The sequence below is a fragment of the Zalophus californianus genome, chromosome 11, assembly GCF_009762305.2.
Source record: "Zalophus californianus isolate mZalCal1 chromosome 11, mZalCal1.pri.v2, whole genome shotgun sequence".
NCBI lineage: Eukaryota > Metazoa > Chordata > Mammalia > Carnivora > Otariidae > Zalophus > Zalophus californianus.
The window spans coordinates 112,673,605-112,698,594 of NC_045605.1; the positions used below are offsets into that span (position 1 = coordinate 112,673,605).

The window sequence follows — 24,990 nt, forward strand, 5'->3', positions numbered from 1 at the left end:
TGGCCCAGGAAGCCCCGGGGGAGAAAGCCGTCTTAGGTTGGTGGAAGCAGAAGCACGTTCTTTCTGGAGGAACGCAGTATTGGTTTGGCCTCTGAGGACTTGAGCGCACACGCGGCCTCGTGTGTGCTTGGGCAGACGGTCCGCACCAGCAGGGAGTAGCCATGAGTGAGGCTCAGCAGAAGAATCCACACAACCAGACCTCAAGGGCCACAGTGTCAGACTCCACTGAGCGCCACACGGGGACCTAAAATGTGAAAACAGGACAAAACTAAGTGCGAGCAGAGATCGGGAGGCTGCGCACAGGATGGGACAGAGCCCGACAGCTACTGGCAGTGAAGACGCGGCCACTGGAGTGGGCATCTGAACGGACAGATCAGTGGCAGGTTGGGCACTTCCCAGGGGACCGCCGCCCCCGGGGAGCGAAGGACCGGGGTGGGAGGGGGGACGCTTGACTCGGTTCAGGAGTCACAGTGAGCCCCACGGGGCATGGGGCTAAGTGCCCACCACCTCTGTGACACGCATCTGTACCGACTGGGAAACACGAGTGTGTGACGTGGGGCACACGGGTTCTAGTCTGGGGACGGTGGTGATGTGGAGCGTACAAGACGCAGGCTCGCTCCGTGTGAGTCACGCTGCCTGTTACCATGAACCCACTGGCCCCGTGATCCTGGCAAGCAAGTGCAGGACGTGGCCTGGGGTCAGGGCAGGGGCTACATGGGGCTGTCCTTGCAGGCAGCCCTGTGCTCTGCCAGCCCCCTCCCCCATACCGTGGTTCAGACAGGCGGTTTGGTCTGGGGTTCAGGGCTCCCCCCTAGCTGCACGACCGGTTACTGAACAGTGAAGGGATTGCTGGTGGGTTCTGCTGGCGGTAAGCCTGTCCACCCCAATCACTCATTACAGGCTTGGGGACATGACATCGGGTAGGTCCATGGCCCCATAACCCCTGATTTTATTTTTTATTTATTTTTATTTTGTTAAAGACTTACTTATTTGAGAGAGCGCACACGTGTGTGAGAGAGAGGGAGGGGCAGAGGGAAGGAGCGAGGGAGAGAATCCCCAAGCTGATGCCCCGCTGAGTGCAGAGCCCAACGCGGGGCTCCATCCCAGGGCCCTGAGATCCCAGGACCCAGACGCCCAACTGACTGAGGCATAAGTCCCCATTTTAGTGGGGCCCTGGTGTCCCATCTGATCCGGGAGCACCTCTGGGAAGGGCCAGGGTCGTCACCCTGTGTTGCTGGTGCAGCGCTGCAGGACCGTCCTCCAGCCGGCAGCTCAGGTCCGGCTGCCGGCCTCCATCGAGGAGACTGTTCTGTGTGCTGTTCCGTGTGAGCGTGCGGCCCCTCCAGCTTGCCCCGGAGCCCTAGGGCCCAAAGCCTGTCCCTGCAGGTTCTCACCACCCTTGCCTCTGCTCTCTGGGGAGCTGGTTTTGTCACGGTGTCTGCGACTCCGAGGTTCCCGGTCCAGGTGCCCTCCTCACATGTGCCACCCTGGAACACGGGCTAAGCCTTCCGGTCCCTTCCTCAGCACCCACAGGGTCGTTAGGGCGGGCCCCCAACTTCCCAGAGCCAAGCCAGCTGCATGCAGTCAAGCTCCAGCCCCGGCCTGGCCGCTCCAGAGCTGTGCCGCAGCCCAGAACACGTCCCCAGGGCTGTTTGGACGCGTGGCGTTCGCTGCTGTCGCTGCTGCTGGCTCGCTGTCTGCCACCTCTCAGCTCTCTGCTCTGGCTTTTGCATCAGCTCTTCTGGGTCTTCCGTGTGCGTGAGGATATCCTCGAAGGTCCGTCCCTGCCACTGTGACGGCGCCCAGGCCCTGGGCACAGAGCACGGACGCTTCCGCTTCCCAGCTCTGGGGGCTGACGTCCCCTCCGTGTCCTCACGTGGCAGAAGGGGCAAGGCAGCTCCCTGGGCCTCTCTACAAGGCACCATCCCATTGTGGGGACTGCACCTGCCCACAGCCCCATGACCAGACACCATCACACCTATGATTTGGTGGACTCGCTCAGTCCCAGGAGATGGCTTTTCTTCTTCCCCGTGCCACACCCCTCCTGCCTTCACACAAGCACAAGATGAGGACTGAGAACAAACCGGTCCCCCTGCCTAGAGGGCCAGAACGAGGCCCGGCCCCTGCGGGTCCACGCCCTGGGGTGGGGGCAGAGATGCCAGAGGAGAGGGTGAGGCAGGGTGGGTGGGAGGGCTCTCCTGCTCGCATTCCGGGGGCCGGGACAGCTCTGACGCAGAATGCAAGCAGTCCCCACAGGTGAGGAGCTGGGGTGGGGACACAGAGCCCGTGATCACAGCCCCCCAGAAGCATTGCCATGTTGGGCACAGCCCGGAGGGCTCAGGGTTCCGGTGGGAGAAGGTGCAGCTGGAGGGACAAGCCAGGAGAGGATGTTTGGGACAGGGGTGGGGACCGAGGATGCAGGGGACTTCGGAGTCCTGCTCCCACCTCTGCACACTCCTGCATCTGCCCTCACATCTGCTCAGGCTGGGTCACATCCTTCATGTGCACAGAGTGCCCAGCAGTCCCGTCCTGCTTGGGTCAAGGCTGGAGCCCTTGCAAGTGCCTCCAGACTTCTCTCCTCCACCCACTTCCCCACCCAGCTGCTGGTGAGCCCTACCCGAGGGCCTTTGCACAGATGCTGGCCTCCCTTTAGCCTCTCCTAAATGTCCCCTCCTTGGGCCGCTTTCCTGGCCACCCTGGCAACTCCCTGCTCCTTCCCACACCTCCTAGACCCTCTGGACTTACACATATTGTCATTTATCTTCTCACCGTCCTTGTGCAGATGCTGGCTTGCTTGGGAACTCGGGGGAGCGGGGTCTGCTGCTCATTTCCCCTGTGCCCACAGAGCAGGTGCCCAGTCCACACGCGGACAAAGGGAGGAAGGGCTCAGGTCCCAGCCCCGTGCGCGCTGCGGCCCTGGAGTAACCAGGTAGGCCATCCAGTCGCCTCCGGGGCGCGAGTGCATGGGGCGTCCTGCGTTTGGGTGTGCAGAGACCCCAGGCCTTCCGGGCTTCTTCCCTGGTGCTGAGGGAGCTGAGTTGTTGTCATGACCTCTTTGATCCAAACACCTTTTGAACTGTTCATTTCTGAAGAGCAGTCTTTGTGGAAGAAAAGCCACAGCCAGGTTTTATGTGAGGCTTGAAGCTCTCAGGTCGTGAGATGTACAAGGACCGCGTCAAGGGCTGTGCTGCTTCCCACTGGGCAAAGCCCCCAGGAGAAAATGCTGGCCCCATGGGGGTGGGGCGGTGGAGGACGTGTGCTGACGGTCGGTGGACATGGAACAGACCCGTCAGGCGAGGAAGTGCGTGAGCGGGGCTGGGTGTGTGCGTCCGTGGTGACCGGAGCGCAGCCGGTTCCTCAGAGCGTCCGCTCCTGGCTGCTGGCATGCTTGTGGAAACATTAGCCCTGACGGAATGCAAAATATTCTGTGTACTCACTTGTAACGCCCATCGCCGTAAGGTATCCTCCAAATGAAAGCAATGAACCTCGCTTATGACGGTGGAAATGTGAAAGCTAACGGACGTTACGATGCAGGACTCGCTGACTCAGCATGGAATGCCTCCCATTTGTCTCCCCCCTGACGTGTGACCCTGATTTGCCGTCATCCTGTAGGCCTTCGCGTCAGTGTGGGGGAGTAAACGCCACAACGAGGGAAGAACAGAGCGTGTGGCATTCACGCCTAGGCCGGCGGGATGTGTGCAGCCGGACTGAGGGGTGTTGAGGAGGAGGGTCCGGCCTGGGCCCTGGGCTGGGTGGGGCTCTGCCCGCGGAAGATGGACCACCCCTCGGCAGCTGGGCGGCACCCTTGAGATTGTGGGGTGGGAGCTCTGCCCTCAAAGCTGACCCACCATGAAGCTCCATGCCCCCTGCTTCCAGTCCCCCACCTCAGGCCCCAGACAGCTGGGCCGTTGTGGACCTGCGTGGTTTCCATCCGTGGAAGGAGCAGCTTGCAGGGGAGAATGAGGACGCGACCCCCAGGTCACTCAGACTGCGGGGAAGGTCACCATGACACGGGGGTCACACAGCTGTCATGGGTGCCTGCCAGCACCCCTTGTAGGATGAGGCTTGGGATGAGTTGTCAAGTGAAACACACACCAGCAGAGTTCTAGAAACGGCTGCGACCTGCCCCCTGTGCCCTTGGTGCGTCCCATGGGAAGCCCTCGGGGTTTCTCTTGGCCTTGGGCCCCTACCTCCGGCAAGCCTGGCAGTAGAACTGGGTCCACTCAGCAGGGACATGCAGGCCTCAGCCGGCACCCAGGCGGACCGCACTGCCAGGCAAAGCGGTGACGGCGGCAGGGGATGTCTGATGGGTCAGGGGCTCCCCAGGCCCAGGAGGGAGGCACAGCAGCCCCTGCATCCAGGGCTGGCCCGGGGCACTGGCAGTGGGACTAGGAGCGAGCTGAGGGCACAGTGTCTGGGGGCTGGGGCAGCACCCAGGGGTCACAGGGTCTCAGTGGGCACAGTGGGCAGGACCAGCAGCGGATGCCCCACCTCTCAGCCCTCAGTGACTCTGGTTATGGAGACGTTCTTGTCCTTGACCGCAGGGAGAAGTGGGGCAAGGTGGAGTGCCGCTTGCCCAGGCAGAGAGTGAGGCCACGTGGAGCACACCCAGACGCTCGGTCCAGAGTGGCCATGAGGAGGAAGCGTCCTCCTTCTGTCTGGCACAGCACTCACTCCTTTCCGAAGGGGCACAGTGGCAGAGTCTCTCTCAGGAGAGCCCGCTGGGGAGTCCCCAGCAAGCCAGGGATGGCCTGTCTGAGCAGACCCGGACCTCCAGGGGGCGGCCCTCGGTGGCTCGCGTGCTGGCTCATAGATGAGGCGCAATATGGCAGCCCCTTTGGGAAGAGGACCGACTAGCCCTTCCTGAGAGGGAACAGGGATACAGCAAGTTAGGTTTGTTGGGAACATCCCCATTGAAAACAGCTCCCAAAATGCTAATCGCTTATGTTTAAAACTTCTTTTTAAAATGTTTGGAAATGTGACAAAGAAAAGGGGGAAACTCAGAGAGATGCTTCCAGCAAGTCTGAGCAGTTCAGACAGCGCCATGGGGCGGAGGGTGGGGGCCACCATAGGTGGAGGGGTGACCAGTGTTCATGGATTAAAGTAGTATGTGCAGATGCTGGTTTCTGTCATATGGTAATTCACTCGACATGACCTCCTTCCCCACAAGTCCTGCTTTTTGTTGTTTGTAAGACTTGGGAAGTTGATGCTAAGCATGTGGAAGTCCAAAAGGCTAAGAAGAGTCAAGGCATTCTTGCAAAAGAAGCACGAAGTGGGAAGTCTTGCTCAGGTAGAAACCGAGACTGTAAGGACTGTTGTCTGCATTAAGATGACAGATGGAGAGTCCAGTGGAACCGGGCAGAGACCAGAGTGCAGGGTGACAGTGGTGCAGTGAGGGACAGTTAGCCAGACCCAAGATAAGTGCAGTTAGGCCCCTGCTTTGTGCCACTTCCAAACATCAGTTCCAGGCAGACTCAAAATGTAAAGGCAGGAAGATTCTGGGAAGGTGGCAGAGGAGGAAGGGCCGTGAGGAGAGAACCAGTCTCCCCACCCGGACAGCTGCATGGGCACGTCCAATGGAACTGTTTTGAAACCTGCAGTCTGTTGAAGGCTTGCAGCTTTCAGGAGGAATGCTTGGGGAGTAAGTTGTCCATTTCGGTCAGCGTTGGCTCTCAGCACAGCAGCTACCCGCCTGACCCCTGGCCCCAGGCAGGCAGTCGCACATGTATCCCTGGAGCTGCCTGCACACAGCTTGTGGGAGCCGGTGGGCCAAAAGGACCCTGCCCTCCAAATGCTAGGGAACTGTGCTCTGATCACAGCGGTGCAAACAGCTAGGTAACCATGTTGCACCCCACCCCTGTTGTCACATGCCCCTCCCCCTTAAGCTGAAGTGACTTCCAGAGGATTGAAAGGGCTAGTGCTCTTCTCTCCCTTCATTTTTCTCTTTTTCCCTTTTTGGGAGCCAGGCGTTAAAGACTAGGACGTTCAAAAACAACTGCAAATAAGGGGAAAGTTAGAACATGATCTTGGGTGCTTGGGAAAAGGCTCAGAAAAGACCTGAGCAGACAGTGTATTTACAGGTCAAGCTGATCCTTGCTGATCCACAGAGATAGTGTACAGCAATAATAAAAATAAAAACAAAAAGCAGCCAGCCCAGGGGAAGGGGGAGAATCAGAATTCCAAAGTTACCACATTATTCAATTCAAATGTCCTGTGTTCAGTAAGAAAATCACAAGGCAGGGGCGCCTGGGAGGCTCAGTCGGTTAAATGTCTGCCTTCAGCTCAGGTCATGATCCCAGGGTCCTGGGATGGAGCCCTGCATCAGGCTCCCCGCTCAGTGGGAAGCCTTCTTCTTCCTCTCACTCTCTCTCTGTGCTTGCTCTTTCTCTACATCTCCCTCAAATAAATGAATTTAAAAAAAAAATCACAAAGCATACAAAGAAACCAGAAAGTATAGTTTATAAAAAGGAAAAAAAAAATTAATGAAATTCTCTCTGAAAAAGACCTGATCGCAGATACACTAGACAAAGACTTTAAAACAACTAAAAGAAGTTGTGGAGAAAGAAAACCATGTATGAACCAAATAAAAATACCAATAAACAGATGGGAAACTTAAAAAGAAATCTGGAGCTCAAAAGTACAATAACTGAAATGAAAAATTCACTAGAGGAGTTCTGAGACAGAATTGCGCAGACAAAAAAAAAAAAAAAGGTGAACTTGAAGAGAGGACAGGGGAAATTATCAAGTCCAAGGAAGACAAAGGAAAAAGTTGGAAGAAAATGGAACAGAGCTTAAGGGGACCTGAGGGACACCAGCAGGCAGACCAATATATGCATTGTGGGAGTCCCAGAAGGGGAAGAGAAAGGGGCAAAGAGAATCCTTGAATAATGCCTGGAGACTTCCCAAATTTGAGGAAAGACATGAATATAAACATCCAGGAAGCTCAACAAACACAAGGAAGATGAACTTAAAGCGACCCAAGCTAAGAAACATTGTAATCAAACTTCCAGACCCAAAGACAAAGAATTTGAAAGCAGCAAGAGAAGGGAATTCTCACGTGCAGGGGTCCTCAATAAATTATCAACAGATTTTTCATGAGAAAACTTTGGAAACCAGAAGGCAGTGGGTTGATACATTCAAATGCTAAAAGAAAAAACCCTGTCAACCAAGAACCCTATGTCCAGCAGTACTCTCCTTCAAGAGTGAGGGATAAATTGAGACGTCCCCAGATAAACAAAAGAGGGAGTTCGTGACCACCAGACCTGCCCTGCAAGAAATACTCAAGTGGGTTCTGTATACTGAAATAAAAGAACGTTAGTAACTTTATATGGAGAAATAAAGATCTCAATAAGGGTAAATACATGGCCTCCTGGGTACAGAGTCTCTGTTTTGTAAAGTTAAAGGGATTGTAGGGATGGATGGGTGGATGGGTGGACGGACAATAGTGTGAGTGCATTTTATACCACTAAGCTGTACACTTAAAAATGGTTAAGATGGTAAATTTTATGTTATGTATGTTTTATACCAGGATAAAAAAAAAAGCTAAGTGGAAGACGAAATTGTCAGGCTTTTAGAAAATAATCCAGAAGACCAAATTTCTTTAGTTTGGTTGGGAAGGTTTTGTGAAATAGGACCAGGAAGCGCTACCTGTGAAGAAAAATACTGATGACTCCAACTCATTAAAGTTATGAACTTCTGCGTGCCATGTGTTGGTTTCTGAGAGGTGACGCCATGTTGCTGATTTCTCTCGCACAGGGTCTTGTGAGATGTCTGTTCTGAGTCCTTGTATGTTGAAAATACCTTTTTTTCATTATCACCCTTTTTTTAAAAAAAATATTTTATTTATTTATTTGACAGAGATGGATACAGAGAGAGAGAGGGAACACAAACAGGAGAAGCAGGGAGCCCGATGCGGGGCTCGATCCCAGGACCCTAGGACCATAACCTGAGCCAAAGGCAGACGCTTAACGACTGAGCTACCCAGGCGCCCCTCATTATCACTCTTAAATGATAGTTTACTTGGCTGTGGGATTCAGCGTTCAAGTTCTGTGCCCTCGGCACTGCAGAGGGGCTCTGCCGGAGTCTCCGGGCTCCAGTGCCCGTTCACCCCAGTGCAGGCACATGGTCATGTCTCCCTGGCAGCTCCGAGTTTTTCTCTATCTCGATGCCCTCAGATCTCACCCCCAAGTATTTCTGAATGGATGTACCTCTTTACCTTCCTTGGCACTCGCCGAGTACTTCCGGTCAAGAGCTCATGCCTTCAGTTCTGAGAGGTCATTGTTCTTACATGTGGATCCAAATATTGCCCTGAGGCCACGGCCCCCCCCCCACTCACCACGGGCGCATCCCCCAAAACCTCCCTTCGTTCAGGATGTCTGTTGGGTTTACAGATCATTCACTTTCTTGTTTTCTGCTCTTCTATTTTAAAATTTCTTTCTATCTTTGTCATGGTGAATTTTGTTCCTGTGGGGGAAGACACTTTTCCATCTGGAAACCAGAAATCCCTTTTTAAAAATACTTGAAGTTTAGTAACTGTTTTGTTTTTATGCACCGTGTTGGTTTTTATAGTTACCTTCTCCAGGGCAACGGGGGAACCTCTGGCTGATAGTGTGGACTCTAGAGCCAGATGGCTGCACTGAGCCTGGCTTTACATCATGGTGTGCCTCAGTTTCCCCATCTGTAAAGTGAGAGGAAATAATGGCACACATTGCATAGAGTGTTGTCAGGATTGAATGAGAGCATCCCCTGGCACACAGCACGTGGTATATGTGAGCCCTAGTGCACGGCACGTGACACCCATATTCCTGGTGCCTTAGGAACATGTTTAAATTTGGCGAGAGGTACATGCGTTTAAGGAAAGAATTGTGCCAGGGAATGACAGGGAGGGGCTTAGGGAAGGCAGTTGTTTTGCACCTGGGTTCACAAAGACTCAGCTGGGGACATGGCCACAGCCCCCAGGAAATCAGACTGTGAGGCTCTGGGTCAGCTTTCCGAAGGCGGCCCCGGGAGGGCCAGCCTCATTTGCAGGCATACCTTGCCAGCCCGGCAGTCATCGCCGTCCAGCCCGGCCGGGTCCCAGAGTGGCCTACCCTGCCCAGACCTTGTGACGTGCGTAGGAAAGGACAGCAGTGGCCTGAAGACAGCCCAGGCCCTCCTCACTGAGTCCCTGCAGCGGCCCACCCTGGGAACCACACTGAGGGCAGAGGCAGGTCATGCGACTCGGGAGGGGAGAAGACCCTCCAACACACACCCCCACCAGCAGCTTCCTTCAGGCATTGTCTTTGCCTCCCCAGGTGGCAGCCCCACCAGAAGCCACCCCTGCCCCTTGGGCCATGTCTCCTCCTTCCTGCCCAGTTAAGCCAGGGTGCCATCTGCGTCTGGGGGCTGTGCATATGGTTCTGGTTGGCACGTCTCCTGTCTGCCACACCCCACACCTGCTCCCCAGCTCTTCCACGTCCCACCACGTGCTCTAGAGCTCTCTGGCGAGAAATCCCCGCCCTTGGGGGAGATGAGAAAAGAAGGCCAGTCCTAGAGCAAGCTGAGGTGGGACAAACGCCCTGGAGAAAATTCAGTGAGCTGTGGCAGGCAGGGAGCAGGGACTGCAGCGGCTGGCAGCCCCCCTGGGGCCCGAGCAGCACTGGGCACCCCTCCTTCTGTGCGCCCCCAGCCCACGAGGCCACTGCTTCCTGCACTGACACACCTGGGCCACAGCCATGCCTCCCGCGGGGTTCCCAAACATTCCACATCAGTGAACCAGCTTCCTCATAAATCCCCTGGGTTGGAAATAATGGAGAGGGTCATTTCTGAGCCCCTGGCTCATCCCTGGCCCCAGCCAGTGCCCCACAGCCTGAGACTGACCCTGAGGGCCTCCAGACCCCTCCTCCCACCTGTCCCTCCCAGGGGGCAGGGGCAGCATCAGCCCTGGGGGTGCTATGCAACCTGGCGGAGGAGAAGCCCAGCAGACTCAGTGGGTAGAAAAGACACCAGGACCAAGAAGTGTACACGATGCTCAGTGTTTATTTGCAAGATGGGGGCAGGGTGGGCAGAGGGAGTGCTGGGGAGCACTGACCCCTCCCTGGCCCACCTCCCAGCGGCCGTGGTCACCCCAGGCCTAGGTTCACACGTGGGCGGGCAGCCACCCTGCCTGACACCACTCCCCGGAGGTAGCTGGTGGCCACTGGACAGGCCCCAGCCCACGTCCCACTGCAGGAGGTGGTCAGCAGGAACCTGCTCCATGGGGCTTGGGGAGCAGTGGGGGGCACGCAGGCCCACAGTGGGGGACAGCACGGCAGCTCCAGGGCAGTTTGCTATGGGGCATCCCTCTGACACGAAGAAGGGGGTGAGTCCGGGCAGCACAGGCACTTGTCTCAGATGAGGACCAGGCCCGACGGCCAGGCAAGTGGCCAAGACGTGCTGGAGGGGCTCTGAGGGCAAGGCCCCCTCCCGGAGCCCTCCTCAAGCAGGTCCTCACTGCGCCGTCGCCCTCCAGGGCGACCCCCAAGGCACAGGTCCCACGAGGGCCCAGGCAGCGGGTGTGCCTGGGCTCCTGCAGCAGGCTGGCTGAGCTTTCTGTGGTTGGGTGGTGTGTGTCCTGGCTCCAGATTGGGGTGGGGGGCCTGGCGGGAGGGGGTCAGAATGGCAACAGACAGTGGTGGGGCCCTAGGTCAGGAAGATGGGGGTGCTGTCCTCAGGAGCCTCGGGCGAGCGGGCGCAGGATGAGGTACACCTGCACTTGTCCACGTGGGTGTAGGTGTGCTGGATGGCAGTCCCGTCGGGACACTGCATGGTCACCACCTCCTCATGAACACCTGCGTCCTGGCAGCAGGTGCACTGGTGCTCCATAGCCTGGGCCTCCATGGAGTACCTGCAGACGCAGGGCCGCCCTCAGGACCCACCTTGTCCAGCCCCAGCCCCCGAGCTCCTGGTGTCTCTGGGGTCTGGAGCCAGTGGCCCCCACCCACTCCCGGCAGCCCGGGGCTCATCCTCCGAGCACTAGGGGCTTCTCTGACCTGGCCTGGGACAGTGCTCAGGGTCACTGAACTCTGACCTTCCCGTGCCAGGCCCCCTCTTGTCTTGGAACCAGCTCACAGAACTTGCTGACCCGGCCGGACCCTCCCCCCCGGGGGAACCTTCCCTGGGTCTTGAGCCAGCCCTGCACTGGTCCTTCTGCTCTTTGAGCGCACTGCTCACACCTGGCGAAGCCAGGGCAGTGTGGGGTGGGGAGGGGCCTCTCGGGAGGGGCGCAGGCCTCGCTCACTTGGACACTCCGGGGCATGAGCCCCTGCAGAACGTGAGGTTGACCGGGGCCCGGGTGGCACAGTCCTGGTGTGTCAGGATGGTTCTGTTGACGCGGACTTGGCACTTGTCTGGGCAGACGGAGGAAAGACGGTGGAGGTGTGGGAAGGGACCTCTGAGGACCCCGACCTGGGGCCGCTCCCCACACGCCACCCTCCCAAGCCCTGCGCTCAGGGTGGCGCCCTGGGGCCAAGGGCAGCTTGGGGCAGAAACCAACGGATAGAGACTGGTTGGAGACTGGGCGGAGGTGGAGGGCGGGTAGGCGGGCCTTGACTTACCCACTTCCTCACAGGAGTAACAGCAGCCGGTTTTCCTGAGGATGCCCTGAAGGGGGAGGGGGAGAGAGAGGGCCGGCTCGGGGCGGGGCGGGGCCTCCGGGGCGGTGGGGGGCAGGGCCTCCCGGTGGAGACGTGGGCGGGGCCTCCGGGGCGGTGGGGGGCAGGGCCTCCCGGTGGAGACGTGGGCGGGGCCTCCGGGGCGGTGGGGGTCCCGGCCGAGAAGCTGGGCTGGGTCGGGTCAGGCCTCTGCTGTGGGGCAGCCCGAGCCCCAGGACACACCTGGCAGCTGGACACGTCCGGGCAGGGCGTGGGCCTCGCAGTGAGCACGTGGAGCCCGTTCTTGACCTCGCAGCGGTACTCCGTGCAGTTGTCCACGAGGCTGTTGACCCAGGTCTCGTTGGGCTGAAATGCAACGGGGAAGGTGGAGGCTCGCAGGGAATTATCTGGTGAGCTGAGAGGGGCCGAAAGGAAGGGTCTCCCGGCTGGGGGGCTGAGACCAAACCCCCTCGTACCTGCACCAGCCAGCCATGCTCCGTGGGACAAGCTGTCTGCACGCACTCCCCACAGCATTGTCCGGCCACCTTCCAGTACTTGTAGCCCTGAGGGACAGGGGTGGTTCCATGGCTACCCCCAGCCCTCCTGCCCTCCCATCCACACCCTAAGGGCCCAGCGACCTCCTTGGCAACCCGGCCCCCGTGAAGCCATCCCTGCCCAGGGCTGGGTGTGCCCAGGAGGGCTTACCTGGCGACAGGTAGTGTTACAGGTGTCCTCCTCACACTGCACGATTGGGCCCTGGGTGTCCCCGGACAGGCAGGTGCACGTGTGGCAGGGAGTGCCGGATGGGAAGGTTGCACCGATCTGCAGTGGACGGGGTAAGTGGAGGTGACATTGAGGACAGTGGCGGAGGCCCCAGGGCCAGGACCCCTCCCTGCAGCTGGGTGGGCTGGGAGAAGGGGAGACCTACAGAGAGCAGGTTCTTCCTTCTTCAGATGGAATTATGCTTGTGCCCCTGGCTAAGCACAGACCAGGGCAGAGGCAGGACCCCAGGCCGGCTGGAGGGGCTGGGAGGGCACGGTCCCACCCCAAAACTCTTGCCATGAGGAAGCTCCTGGGACGCCCCAAGCCAGCAACGCCCCCAGGCGCTCGACAGACAGGGCTGCCCCCTTGTCCCCCTCGCCCGTGTCCCCACATGGCTCTAAAGGGACCGGAGCCCCCACACTTATCCCCTGTCCTGCAGGAGGGTGCAGGCGGGGCCGGGCATGTGCAGATGAGGGGTGGAGGTCCCATGTGGATGAGCTGAGCCTGGGGCCCCACCCACTGCGACTCATCCCACTCAGCCGCCCAGCGGCTGAACCCTTACCCCATAGGCGGTGTGATTGTGGTAACACAGCTGAGGTTCTGGAAGGAAAGAGGAGCTGAGCACCTGCCCGACTGGTGGGGAGGAAGGGCTCCGACACTCCCCCGCCGCCGAGCCCCCAGCCCCACTCACGGCAGATGAAGGTGGGGCAGCAATCACCCTCCTCCTGGGTGCGGATCAGCTCCTCTCCCGGCCCACATTTGGGTGGGCTCTGGGGGCAGGTGGTCGTGTCGCAGACTGTGGGAGGGTCGGGGTGCCGTCAGGGGGCCCCTCACTGTACCAGGGCACACCAGAGGTCGGCGGCCTCATTTTCCCACCACACTGGTCCAGCCTCAGCCACTCCTCGGCCCCGCAGCTCCCCCCACCCTGTCACCCTCCGGCCGGTGGGGCACAGGGCTCACCGCACAGCGTCTGCAGACAGCATGAGTTGTTGGCCAGAGGCCTGGTCTCAGCCACAAAGCCCACCCGGCTGCACTGCGGGGGCCGCTCCAGGACCTCGCACTGCACGGGGGTGCACTGCACTGACATGGAGCCCTCGTGGCACTTGCAGTCCTGGCAGTTGCTGACCCACCGCTCCCCAGGCTGGAACAGAGCAGTTAGGGTCCCTGGAGACTCCTGGACAGGGCCCTGGCCTCTTGGGCTGCCTCCAGCAGCAGGGAAGGCCCCACCCTCAGTGTGGCCAGCTCAGCCCTCAGCCTCCCACTCAAGCTGCCATCTCTGGAGCACCCATGGGACAGGGGTGTGTCTCACACCGGGGTGCCCCATGCCAGCACTCCGCAGGGGCTGCCCGGGCAGAGCAGGCTGCCCTGAGACAGGGCCCTCCCTCCCTCTGCTCAAGCCAGGGGGCAGGTAGCTGCGGGGCAGAACACTCACGGATTTGGGAAACCCATCTGGTCCCACACAGGCTGGAAGGGAAGAAGAAAGGGGATTCAGTTGGCGTGCGGGGTCCCGGACCCAGTGGGCAGAGACCACAGGCCCTAGGACATGTCCTTGCAGGCCTGGCCACCCCACCCCCAGCCGGGGCTCTTCTTCCTGCTGGGGACAGAAGCCCCCGGAGGACTCGGTGTCATGGCCACGCTGCACCTTCAGGGTGGGCACTGGGCTAGGAGAGCGAGCACCCGGGAGGGATGGTCTCCCGCTAGAGGGTCTTCCCACCCCAGGCCCTCGGCCTCTGGCTCTGCAGCAGCTCCGGGATCAGGGCCACTGGGGCCATGCTCACCGCACTCGCGCACGCAGACATTCGTGTGTGTGTTGAAGAGGGTGTGTCCGTCGGGGCAGAAGCAGCCTTCTACCAGCCCGCTGCCCACTCTGCTCTGGCTCCTGCAAGCAAGGAGGGCATCCCTGGGACCCTCGAGCCAAGGAAGTGGCAGTCCGGGGGCGGGAAGGGCAGAAGGCATGGCAGAGAGCTGTGTTGACCAGCCGCCCAGGGCCTGGAGTCGGGGGTCAGAGGTCGGCGTACAGGGAAGGAAGCCCCAGGGACCTGAGGCTTGGGGGGGAGTCGCAGACCCTCCCGGCCCGCCACATACCCTTCAGGCAGGCTTTACCTGGAGTCGCAGGACGTGGGCTGTGCAGGGCCACAGGGCTGGTACACCTTGTCGGGCGGGCAGGTGAAGTCTGGGGTCACAGAGACAGGAGTCAGGTGGGCCGAGGGGGCCGGAGCGCCCGGGGCCGCCCTGACTCACCGCACAGCCCGCTGGTGGCGTTCCGCCAGTTGGGGCAGGCGCCCCGGGCGCGGCAGAGCGCTGCGTAGGCCTCCAGGCTCCCGCAGGGCGCCCCGGGGCGGTCGGCCTGGCAGCCGTCACTGACGCAGGAGCTGACGAACGGGTCCGGTGGGATGAGGGCGTGGCACTCTGCGAAGAGCCTGCGGGAAGGGGCGGTCAGAGGCCGGGGCGGGGAGCAGCCCGCCGCCCCACAACCACCAGACCCACAGGAGCGACTCACGGGCTCCGTAGCAGTTCGCAGAGGGGCGCGGGGGGGCACGGGGAGGAGGCGGGCGTGCTGGGTGCTGAGGGCGCGGGGCCAGCCGTCGGGGGCGGGCGGGTAGGTGCCCAGCAGGCCTCCCGGCCTCTCTCGGGGACCAGCCAGCGGTGGGCCATGTCTTGGCAGGTGGGGGCCATGGTGCCGTCGGGCTGGCGGCAGTCGTCTGTCTGGCTGTTGGTGCAGGTGCCTGGGGCGGTGGGGCAGCAAGGTCAAGCTCTCCCCCCTCCCCTCTCCCCACCCGTGCTGAGTGGCTGTGGCCGGGGCGCCCCTGGCCCCCACGCACCGCACTGGCCCTCGGTGTTGTGGCTGAAGCGGTTGTAGGACAGCTGGATGTGGAAGATGTGCCCGTTGAAGGTGATGTTCACACCAATGGCAGGGATGTCGATGCCCATCATGGTCGTCCCCGTCACCGACACACTCACGCCATTCTTGCTGAAGCCCAAGCTCACTGGGATTTGGTCGAACAGGATCTGGGGATGTGTCGGGGGGATCCATGACTGGGTGTTGGGGCAGCAGGGCCTGCCTTCAGGGCTCGGCCTCACACCCTGAAGTGCAGATGCTCCCCTTGGGACCTGGGGTCCCCGTCGGCCATGCTCGGGTCCCTGCCCCAGGCGCCTCTGGGAGCTGACCTCCGGGCCCGCGGGCCTTCCCTGGTGATGCCGGGGCACGGCCACTCACCAGGCTCTGCTCCTGCCCGCGTGTGCCGGTGCTGGTGGTGAGGATGACCTCCATGGACTTGTAGTGGATGCTGAGGGCACGGGGACAGTGGGCGGAGGCCGTGGTGGCCCTGGTGGGCCCGCAGTAGTAGTTGTTCATGTAGATGCTGAGGTTCCCATAGCGTGGGGTGATTTCCTTCATGAGCACATGGGTGCAGTTGTCCCGAAAGGAGTAGGAAGTGCCATCGAAGGTGGTGTAGTACGAGTCCCCCCAGCCACTGCAGGAGCCTGCGGGGCATGGACAGTCCCCTCACCCAGCGCCACTCCAAAATGGCCACCTTAGGGGAGCCCCCTGGGCCCCAGCTGCCCTTTTTTATAAAAGGGGGTGGAGTGGGTTGCATGGTGGCCCCAAAGGCGCGTCCCCATGTCCAACCAGACCCTGAGAATGTGCCCTCAACTGGGAAAAGATCTTTGTGTCTGTGATTAAGGACCCCGAGATGACACCAGCCAGGATCACCCAGATGGCCCTAACCCAGTGACAAGTGTCCTTGCAGGAGAGAGAGGAGCGGCCACGGGAAGAGACCGTGGCTGGAGGCTCACAGCCACAAGTCCTGGACGCCTGGAGCCCCCAAAGCTGAGAAGGCAGGAAGGGCCCTCCCTGCAGCCTCCAGAGAGAGTTGGTCATTGCTGATGTTTTGACCCCCGTGTGTGGCTCTCACTTCCTCCTGGAACCTGACACCCATACCATCCAGGGGCCAGGCTAGAAGCTCTCCCCGCAGGAAGCTCCAGGAGGGACGCTCAGGAATCCCTGGGATAACAGCCCCCCGAGCCCGGGCCCCCTTCCAGCCACAGAGGCTGCCGTGCGGGTGGGCTCAGCAAACCTGGGCCTTCCCCCTGCTGTGGAGGCGTGTCACCCTCTCTGGCCGGCACCATGTGCCGCGGCCCTGGCTCCCGCGTGCCCCCCCACCGATGCCCTCTGCCCAGAGCGGCCGCCCCTCACCCCGCCACCACTTACACTCGCACTCAAAGTGGAAGTCACATGGCTCGCTCTCCTGCGACACTTTGACCGGAGGGTGTCCGTTCACGCAGTGGATGCTGGCCACTGGCTTCCGCCCCAGCAGGACCATACGGTTGTGGCCCTCACACCGAGCCACCGTGCAGTCCGACAGGGTCCAGGACTCGTTCACCTGGGGGAGAGTGGGCGAGATGCTCACCAACTAGGACCACGAGACCTGCCCCCACCGCCCTGCCACAGCCTCAGGTCCCGCCTTCCTGGGGCAGAGCTGCCCTGTGTCCTGGCCACTCCCGGTGCCATCCCATCCTGAACCCCGAGTGCCTTCCTCCAGCCAGAGCTGCCGTGGAGGGCTCAAGGGGGCCACAGCGACCCCGGGCCGGGCTGGGCCCACCATCGGTGCCCCAACCAGGCACACAGCACAGGCAGGAGGTGCACCTTTCGGGGAGGGACGATGAGGTTGCAGCCCTGAGACTGGGAGGGCGAGGTCATGGGGGCCGAAGAGGACTCTGGGGGCGAAGAGGTGGGGCAGGTGTCCTGGAAGCGGTCAATGTCGCAGTGCTGGTTGCAGATGGCATAGAAGGAGCAGCCCGCACCGTCTGTCTTATTGTAGACCACGTCCCCTGTGAAGAGAGAATCACCAAGTCAGACATGGCAGCGTCAGCTCCGGAGAGGTCGGGAGGCACAGTGCGCAAGGTGGACACTGGGCAGGGAATGACGGGCTCCTCCACTCACCAGGTGAGAAGAGCTGCCCGAACGCCCGGCAGAGGCAGCGGGTGGTGAAGTTCCAGCTGGGGGACACGGGGGTCCCCGTGGTGCTGAAGACAGATGTGGACACCGTGGTCACTGTCACTGGTGGCAAGGTGTGGGTGGCCGTGGCCCTGGAGATGGCCGTGGAGAGGCCCAAGGTGGTGCCGGGCGGAGAGCTGGTGGCCGCGGGCGTGGGGGGTGATAGGGAGGCTCTAGGGCTGGGCCCTGTGCTGGAGGTGGCCAGGACTGTGCTGGGCACGGCACTGGGGGGTCCAGGCGAGGTCTTGGGGTGCCAGGATGTGGACGCACTGCTGTGGGGGCTGAGTGTGGAGGCCGTGGAGACCTGGATGATGGGCATGGAGTGGAATGGCGTGGTGGCCCCCGTGGTGGGTGTTGCTGGGGATGGCGTGGTGGCCCCCATGGTGGGCGTTCCAGGGGACGGCGTGGTGGCCCCCGTGGTGGGCGTCTCTGGGGACGGTGTGGTGACCCCCGTGGTGGGTGTCGCTGGGGACAGCGTGGTGGCCCCCGTGGTGGGCGTGCCTGGGGATGGCGTGGTGGTCCCCGTGGTGGACGTCGTTGGGGATGGCGTAGTAGCTCCCGTGGCCGTGGTGCTGGTGCAGTGGCCAGCGTCCTCACAGCAGAGCACGCGCACGTGGTAGTTGTGGCAGTAGGGCAGGGGCCCCGGCTGCTCACGGTTGCGGCACACCAGCCCGAAGCTCACGTTGCACTGGACCACCTGGCCCAAGTCCTCCAGACGCGCGTCCGGCGCCTTTTCCGATCGGCACTGGATGTCCCGGGGGCGCTGGCAGAAGTCGTGCCCCGCTGAGCGGAAAACCGAGAAGGTCTCGAAGTCCCCGCCATCCAGGCCCGGTATGGGGTAGTCCTCGTCGAACCAGTCTGTCCACGTGCACCGTGGGCTGCAGCCCGTGGAGGATGAGGTGGCCAGGGAGTGCATGGTGGAGCTGGGCGGCGGGACTGTGGAGACCAGCGTGGTCCCGAGGGTGGCCGTGCTGGGCGTGGACCCTGGGGGGATCCACGTGCTAGAGGTCACCACAGGGACTGTGGTGGGTGCACTGGGTGAGGTGGGCTTGGTGGTGGCCATCGGGGTCCTCATGGAGGCAGAGGGACTGGGGCTGGAGACCCTCTCTGTGGTCCTGGCAGGGGTAGCAAGTGTCTGGGTGGTGGAGACAGGGACCCCCTGGGTGGTCCCAGGGGAGGGGGGTCCTGTCTGGGAGGTGGGGCTAGTGATCCTCAGCGTGGTCCCAGGGGAGGAGGGGCCTGTCTGGGAGGTGGGGCTAGTGACCCTCAGGGTGGTCCCAGGGGAGGAGGGGCCTGTCTGGGAGGTGGGGCTAGTGACCCTCAGGGTGGTCCCAGGGGAGGAGGGTCCTGGCTGGGAGGTGGGGCTAGTGATCCTCAGCGTGGTCCCAGGGGAGGAGGGGCCTGTCTGGGAGGTGGGGCTAGTGACCCTCAGGGTGGTCCCCAGGGGAGGAGGGTCCTGGCTGGGAGGTGGGGCTAGTGACCCTCAGGGTGGTCCTGGGGAGGAGGGGCCTGTCTGGGAGGTGGGGGCTCGTGACCCTCAGGGTGGTCCCGGGGGAGGAGGGTCCTGTCTGGGAGGTGGGGGCTAGTGACCCTCAGGGTGGTCCTCTCGGGGAGGAGGGTCCTGGCTGGGAGGTGGGGCTGGTGACCCCCAGGGTGGTCCCGGGGGACGAGGGTCCTGTCTGGGAGGTGGGGCTCGTGACCCTCAGGGTGGTCCCGGGGGAGGAGGGTCCTGTCTGGGAGGTGGGGCTGGTGACCCCCAGGGTGGTCCCCGGGGAAGAGGGTCCTGTCTGGGAGGTGTGGCTCGTGACCCTCAGGGTGGTCCCGGGGGAGGAGGGTCCTGTCTGGGAGGTGGGGCTCGTGACCCTCAGGGTGGTCCCGGGGGAGGAGGGTCCTGGCTGGGAGGTGGGGCTGGTGACCCTCAGGGTGGTCCCCGGGGAAGAGGGTCCTGGCTGGGAGGTGGGGCTGGTGACCCTCAGGGTGGTCCCGGGGGAGGAGGGGCCTGTCTGGGAGGTGGGGCTCGTGACCCTCAGGGTGGTCCCCGGGGAAGAGGGTCCTGTCTGGGAGGTGAGGCTAGTGACCCTCAGGGTGGTCCCGGGGGAGGAGGGGCCTGTCTGGGAGGTGAGGCTAGTGACCCCCAGGGTGGTCCCGGGGGAGGAGGGGCCTGTCTGGGAGGTGAGGCTTGTGACCCTCAGGGTGGTCCCAGGGGAGGAGGGGCCTGTCTGGGAGGTGAGGCTAGTGACCCCCAGGGTGGTCCCCGGGGAAGAGGGTCCTGTCTGGGAGGTGGGGCTCGTGACCCTCAGGGTGGTCCCGGGGGAGGAGGGTCCTGGCTGGGAGGTGGGGCTGGTGACCCTCAGGGTGGTCCCGGGGGAGGAGGGTCCTGTCTGGGAGGTGGGGCTCGTGACCCTCAGGGTGGTCCCGGGGGAGGAGGGTCCTGGCTGGGAGGTGGGGCTGGTGACCCTCAGGGTGGTCCCGGGGGAGGAGGGGCCTGTCTGGGAGGTGAGGCTAGTGACCCTCAGGGTGGTCCCCGGGGAAGAGGGTCCTGTCTGGGAGGTGGGGCTCGTGACCCTCAGGGTGGTCCCGGGGGAGGAGGGGCCTGTCTGGGAGGTGGGGCTGGTGACCCTCAGGGTGGTCCCAGAGGAGGAGGGTCCTGTCTGGGAGGTGGGGCTAGTGACCCCCAGGGTGGTCCCGGGGGAGGAGGGGTGGGTGGTCGTGGCCTGCAGCCCAGTGACCCCCGATGACCTTTGTCGAGTGCTGGTGCTGGTGGGCTCCGTGGCCGGGGAACTGGTACAGGGGCTCTTGTCCTCACAGCAGAGCACGCGGATGTGGTAGTTGAGGCAGGTGCGGCCCCCCTTCTGCCAGTTGTTCCTACAGATGAGCCCGTAGTTCACGTCACACCTCACGTCCTGGCCCAGCCGCCCCACGGGCACGTTCGGGTAGAGCACAGCCTGGCACTCGATGGCCTCAGGCTCCGCACAGAGCTGGCTGCCAGCATCCTGGATGTGGTAGTAGGTCTCGATGTCACCCCCGTAGCGGCCGGGCAGGGGCTGGTCACTGTCCAGCCAGGTGGTCCAGTGGCAGGTGGGCTGGCACGTGGAGGTGGCCGCAGTCTGGCCAGTGCTGGGGGCCGTAGAACTGGAGGCCATTGTGCTGGTGGCCGGCATGAGGGTCAGACCCGGGCTGGTGCCCTGCGAGCTGACCACCGTGGTGGCCAGGGTGCTGGGGCAGTGGCTGTAGTCCTCACAGCAGAGCACGCGGATGTGGTAGTTGAGGCACATCTTGAACAGGCCAGCCTGGTCCTGATTGCGGCACACCAGGCCATCCTCCAGGCTGCAGCGCACCACCTGGCCCAGCTCCTGCAGAGGCGTCTCTGGCCGCCCCTCTGCCCGGCACTGCAGCTCCAGCGGCTGCTTGCAGATGGCTTTGCCCATGGCCCGGAGGTTGGCGTAGGTCTCAAAGTCCCCACCAGAGGCCCCCGGCACCGGGTAGCTCTCGTCTAGCCAGTCTGTCCAGGCACAGCGGGGCTCACAGGCCGTGGACCCGGCCACGGGGGACGTGGGGGCCTGTGTCTGGCTGGAGGTCACAGGCAGGGAGGTCTTGATCTTGCCTGTGGGTTCCATGGCCCTGGAGGTGGTCGTAAAGAGACCCAAGGTGGTGCCGGGCAGAGAGCTGGTGGCTGCGGGCGTGGGGGGTGATAGGGAGGCTCTGGGGCTGGGCCCTGTGCTGGAGGTGGCCAGGACTGTGCTGGGCACGGCACTGGGGAGTCCGGGCGAGGTCTCGGGGTGCCAGAGTGCGGATTCACTGCTGTGGGGGCTGAGTGTGGAGGCCGTGGAGACCTGGATGATGGGCACGGAGTGGAATGGTGTGGTGGCCCTAGTGGTGGGCGTCACTGGGGATGGCGTGGTGGCCCCCGTGGTGGGCGTCGCTGGGGACGGCGTGGTGGCCCCCGTGGTGGGCGTCGCTGGGGACGGCGTGGTGGCCCCCGTGGTGGGCGTCGCTGGGGACGGCGTGGTGGCCCCCGTGGTGGGCGTGCCTGGGGACGGCGTGGTGGCCCCCGTGGTGGGTGTCGCTGGGGACGGCATGGTGGCCCCCGTGGTGGGCGTAGCTGGGGACAGTGTGGTGGCCCCCGTGGTGGGCATCACTGGGGACGGCGTGGTGGCCCCCTTGGTGGGCGTGCCTGGGGATGGCATGTTGGCCCGCTTGGTGGGTGTCACTGGGGATGGCATGGTGGCCCCTGTGGTGGGCGTGCCTGGGGACAGCATGGTGGCCCCCGTGGTGGACGTCGCTGAGGACGGTGTGGTGGCCCCCGTGGTGGGCGTCGCTGGGGACGGCGTGGTGGCCCCCGTGGTGGGCGTCGCTGGGGATGGCGTGTTGGCCCGCTCGGTGGGTGTCACTGGGGACGGCGTGGTGGCCCCCGTGGTGGGTGTCGCTGGGGACGGCGTGGTGGCCCCCGTGGTGGGTGTGCCTGGGGATGGCGTGGTGGCCCCCGTGGTGGGCGTCGCTGGCGACGGTGTGGTGGCCCCCGTGGTGGGCGTCACTGGGGATGGCGTGGTGGCCCCCGTGGTGGGCGTCGCTGGGGACGGCGTGGTGGCCCCCGTGGTGGGTGTCGCTGGGGACGGCGTGGTGGCCCCCGTGGTGGGCGTGCCTGGGGATGGCGTGTTGGCCCGCTTGGTGGGTGTCACTGGGGATGGCATGGTGGCCCCCGTGGTGGGCGTGCCTGGGGACGGCATGGTGGCCCCCGTGGTGGGCGTCGCTGAGGACGGCGTGGTGGCCCCCGTGGTGGGCGTGCCTGGGGACGGCGTGGTGGCCCCCGTGGTGGGCGTCGCTGGGGACGGCGTAGTGGCCCCCGTGGTGGGCGTGCCTGGGGACGGCATGGTGGCCCCCGTGGTGGGCGTCGCTGAGGACGGCGTGGTGGCCCCCGTGGTGGGCGTGCCTGGGGACGGCGTGGTGGCCCCCGTGGTGGGCGTCGCTGGGGACGGCGTAGTGGCCCCCGTGGTGGGCGTGCCTGGGGATGGCGTGTTGGCCCGCTCGGTGGGTGTCACTGGGGACGGCGTGGTGGCCCCCGTGGTGGGCGTCACTGGGGACGGCGTGGTGGCCCCCCTGGTGGGTGTCACTGGGGACGGCGTGGTGGCCCCCATGGTGGGCGTGCCTGGGGACGGCGTGGTGGCCCCCATGGTGGGCGTGCCTGGGGACGGCGTGGTGGCCCCCGTGGTGGGCGTCACTGGGGACGGCGTGGTGGCCCCCGTGGTGGGCGTCACTGGGGACGGCGTGGTGGCCCCCCTGGTGGGTGTCACTGGGGACGGCGTGGTGGCCCCCATGGTGGGCGTGCCTGGGGACGGCATGGTGGCCCCCGTGGTGGGCGTCGCTGGGGACGACGTGGTGGCCCCCATGGTGGGCGTGCCTGGGGACAGCGTGGTGGCCCCCGTGGTGGGCGTGCCTTGGGACAGCGTGGTGGCCCCCGTGGTGGGTGTCGCTGGGGATGGCGTGGTGGCCCCCGTGGTGGGCGTCCCTGGGGACGGCATGGTGGCCCCCGTGGTGGGCGTCTCTGGGGACAGCGTGGTGACCCCCGTGGTGGGCGTCGCTGGGGATGGCGTGGTGGCCCCCATGGTGGGCGTGCCTGGGGACGGCGTGGTGGCCCCCGTGGCCGTGGTGCTGGTGCAGTGGCCAGCGTCCTCACAGCAGAGCACGCGCACGTGGTAGTTGTGGCAGTAGGGCAGGGGCCCCGGCTGCTCACGGTTGCGGCACACCAGCCCGAAGCTCACGTTGCACTGGACCACCTGGCCCAAGTCCTCCAGACGCGCGTCCGGCGCCTTTTCCGATCGGCACTGGATGTCCCGGGGGCGCTGGCAGAAGTCGTGCCCCGCTGAGCGGAGAACCGAGAAGGTCTCGAAGTCCCCGCCATCCAGGCCCGGTATGGGGTAGTCCTCGTCGAACCAGTCTGTCCACGTGCACCGTGGGCTGCAGCCCGTGGAGGACGAGGTGGCCAGGGAGTGCGTGGTGGAGCTGGGCGGCGGGACTGTGGAGACCAGCGTGGTCCCGAGGGTGGCCGTGCTGGACGTGGACCCTGGGGGGATCCACGTGCTGGAGGTCACCACGGGGACCGTGGTGGGTGCACTGGATGAGGTGGGGTTGGTGGTGGCCGTTGGGGTCCTCAGGGAGGCAGAGGGACTGGGGCTGGAGACCCTCTCTGTGGTCCTGGCAGGGGTCGCAAGCATCTGGGTGGTCCCAGGGGAGGAGGCATGGGTCTGGCCAGATGCTGTGGTTGGCGACGTGGGGCCCCCAGTGCTGGGGCAGTGTGGGGTTGGGTGGCAGCAGAACACACGGACGTTGTAGTTGAAGCACATGTTGAAAGGCCCCTTCTGGTCCTGGTTCTTGCACACCAGCCCCACGTGCAGGCTGCAGCTCAGCACCTGTCCGATCTGGTCGATGCTGACCTCAGGGTAGTTCTCTGCGCGGCACTCGATCTTCTGGGGCTCCTCGCACAGCATGCCCCCGGCAGCCCTGATGTTGTCAAAGGTCTCCAGGTCCCCGCCCTCGACCCCTGAGGTTGGGAAGTCCACGTCAAACCAGTCTGTCCACTCGCACTGGGGCTGACAGCCTGTTGTGCCCTGCGTGGTGGTTCTCAGGGCTTGCAGCGATGTCCTTGCTGTGGTCGTGCGTGTCTCTCTGGGTGGGATGGACGGGGGGCTGGTGGCCACAGTGCCTGTTGTGGCTCCCATCACTGTGGAAGTCGTATGGATAGGTAGGGTCTCCCTGGAGGGGCCCCCTGTGGTTCTCTGCACGGTGGTCTGCGTCCGTGGCCCGGTGGTGGGCTCCGTGCAGTGGTCATGGCTGCAGCAGAGCACGCGGATCCTGTAGTTGTAGCACATCCTGAACAGGCCCACCTGCTCCTCGTTCCTGCACACCAGGCCGAAGCTGGCGTCACAGAGCACACGCTGGCCCAGCTCTGCAGGGCTCCTGCCGGGGAAGTTCTCAGCCTGGCACTCTATGTCCAGAGGCTGCTCGCACATGGCCCCTCCCGCGCTCCTGATCTTGTCGTATGACTCGATGTCCCCCCCAGCCTCCTCAGACTTGGGGTAGTCCTCGTCGAACCACTCTGTCCACTGACACCGGGGCCGGCAGGAGGTTGTGGTCAAGGCCGGGGAGCTGCTTGGCGCCAGGCTTCCTGTCGTGGTGGGCTCTGCTGGCGGGGTCTGCGTGGCGGGGGTGGACAGGGACCTGGCCGGTGGCTGCCAGGTGGTGGCCCCAGGGGAGGTGCCGCAGGGCAGGTAGTCACAGCAGAGGACCCGCAGCTCATAGTTGTGACAGAGCGGGGGGTTCTGCTCTCTGTTGAGGCAGGTCAGCCCCCGGGCCACATCGCACTTCACCTTCTGGCCCAGCTGCTGCAGCGGGGTGTCGGGGAGCTTCTGTGCCCGGCACTCGATGCTCGCCGGGGCCAGGCACACCTGGTAGCCCCTCTGCCTCAGGTCCACAAATGTCTCGAAGTCCCCACCTGCCATGCCAGGCTCTGGGGGGCCGCCGTCGAACCAGTCGGACCAGAGGCAGAGCTCATGCACACACACGGTGGAGACGGTGGGGACTGAGCCCACGGTGGAGACGGTGGGGACTGAGCCTGGGGGCGGAGGG

General features: G+C 63.4%; 1 protein-coding gene across 1 annotated transcript in view; it reads right to left on the minus strand.

The window, feature by feature from the left end:
- Nucleotides 1–10,004: 10,004 nt before the first annotated feature.
- The window catches only part of MUC5B (mucin 5B, oligomeric mucus/gel-forming), a 29,981-nt gene continuing 14,995 nt past the window's right edge, over nt 10,005–24,990 (minus strand). The window contains exons 31-50 of the mRNA XM_035723152.1: nt 19,007–24,976; nt 17,314–18,840; nt 17,017–17,201; nt 16,582–16,753; nt 15,589–15,854; nt 15,194–15,380; nt 14,872–15,097; nt 14,613–14,791; nt 14,475–14,544; nt 14,150–14,250; nt 13,804–13,835; nt 13,332–13,512; nt 13,063–13,167; nt 12,934–12,971; nt 12,315–12,431; nt 12,086–12,172; nt 11,853–11,975; nt 11,574–11,619; nt 11,258–11,366; nt 10,005–10,864 (exon numbers count right to left, since the gene is read on the minus strand). Of these exons, the coding sequence (XP_035579045.1) occupies nt 10,660–10,864; nt 11,258–11,366; nt 11,574–11,619; nt 11,853–11,975; nt 12,086–12,172; nt 12,315–12,431; nt 12,934–12,971; nt 13,063–13,167; nt 13,332–13,512; nt 13,804–13,835; nt 14,150–14,250; nt 14,475–14,544; nt 14,613–14,791; nt 14,872–15,097; nt 15,194–15,380; nt 15,589–15,854; nt 16,582–16,753; nt 17,017–17,201; nt 17,314–18,840; nt 19,007–24,976 (9,926 nt within the window). The 3' untranslated portion in view covers nt 10,005–10,659. The remainder of the gene's footprint in view (nt 10,865–11,257; nt 11,367–11,573; nt 11,620–11,852; nt 11,976–12,085; nt 12,173–12,314; nt 12,432–12,933; nt 12,972–13,062; nt 13,168–13,331; nt 13,513–13,803; nt 13,836–14,149; nt 14,251–14,474; nt 14,545–14,612; nt 14,792–14,871; nt 15,098–15,193; nt 15,381–15,588; nt 15,855–16,581; nt 16,754–17,016; nt 17,202–17,313; nt 18,841–19,006; nt 24,977–24,990) is intronic.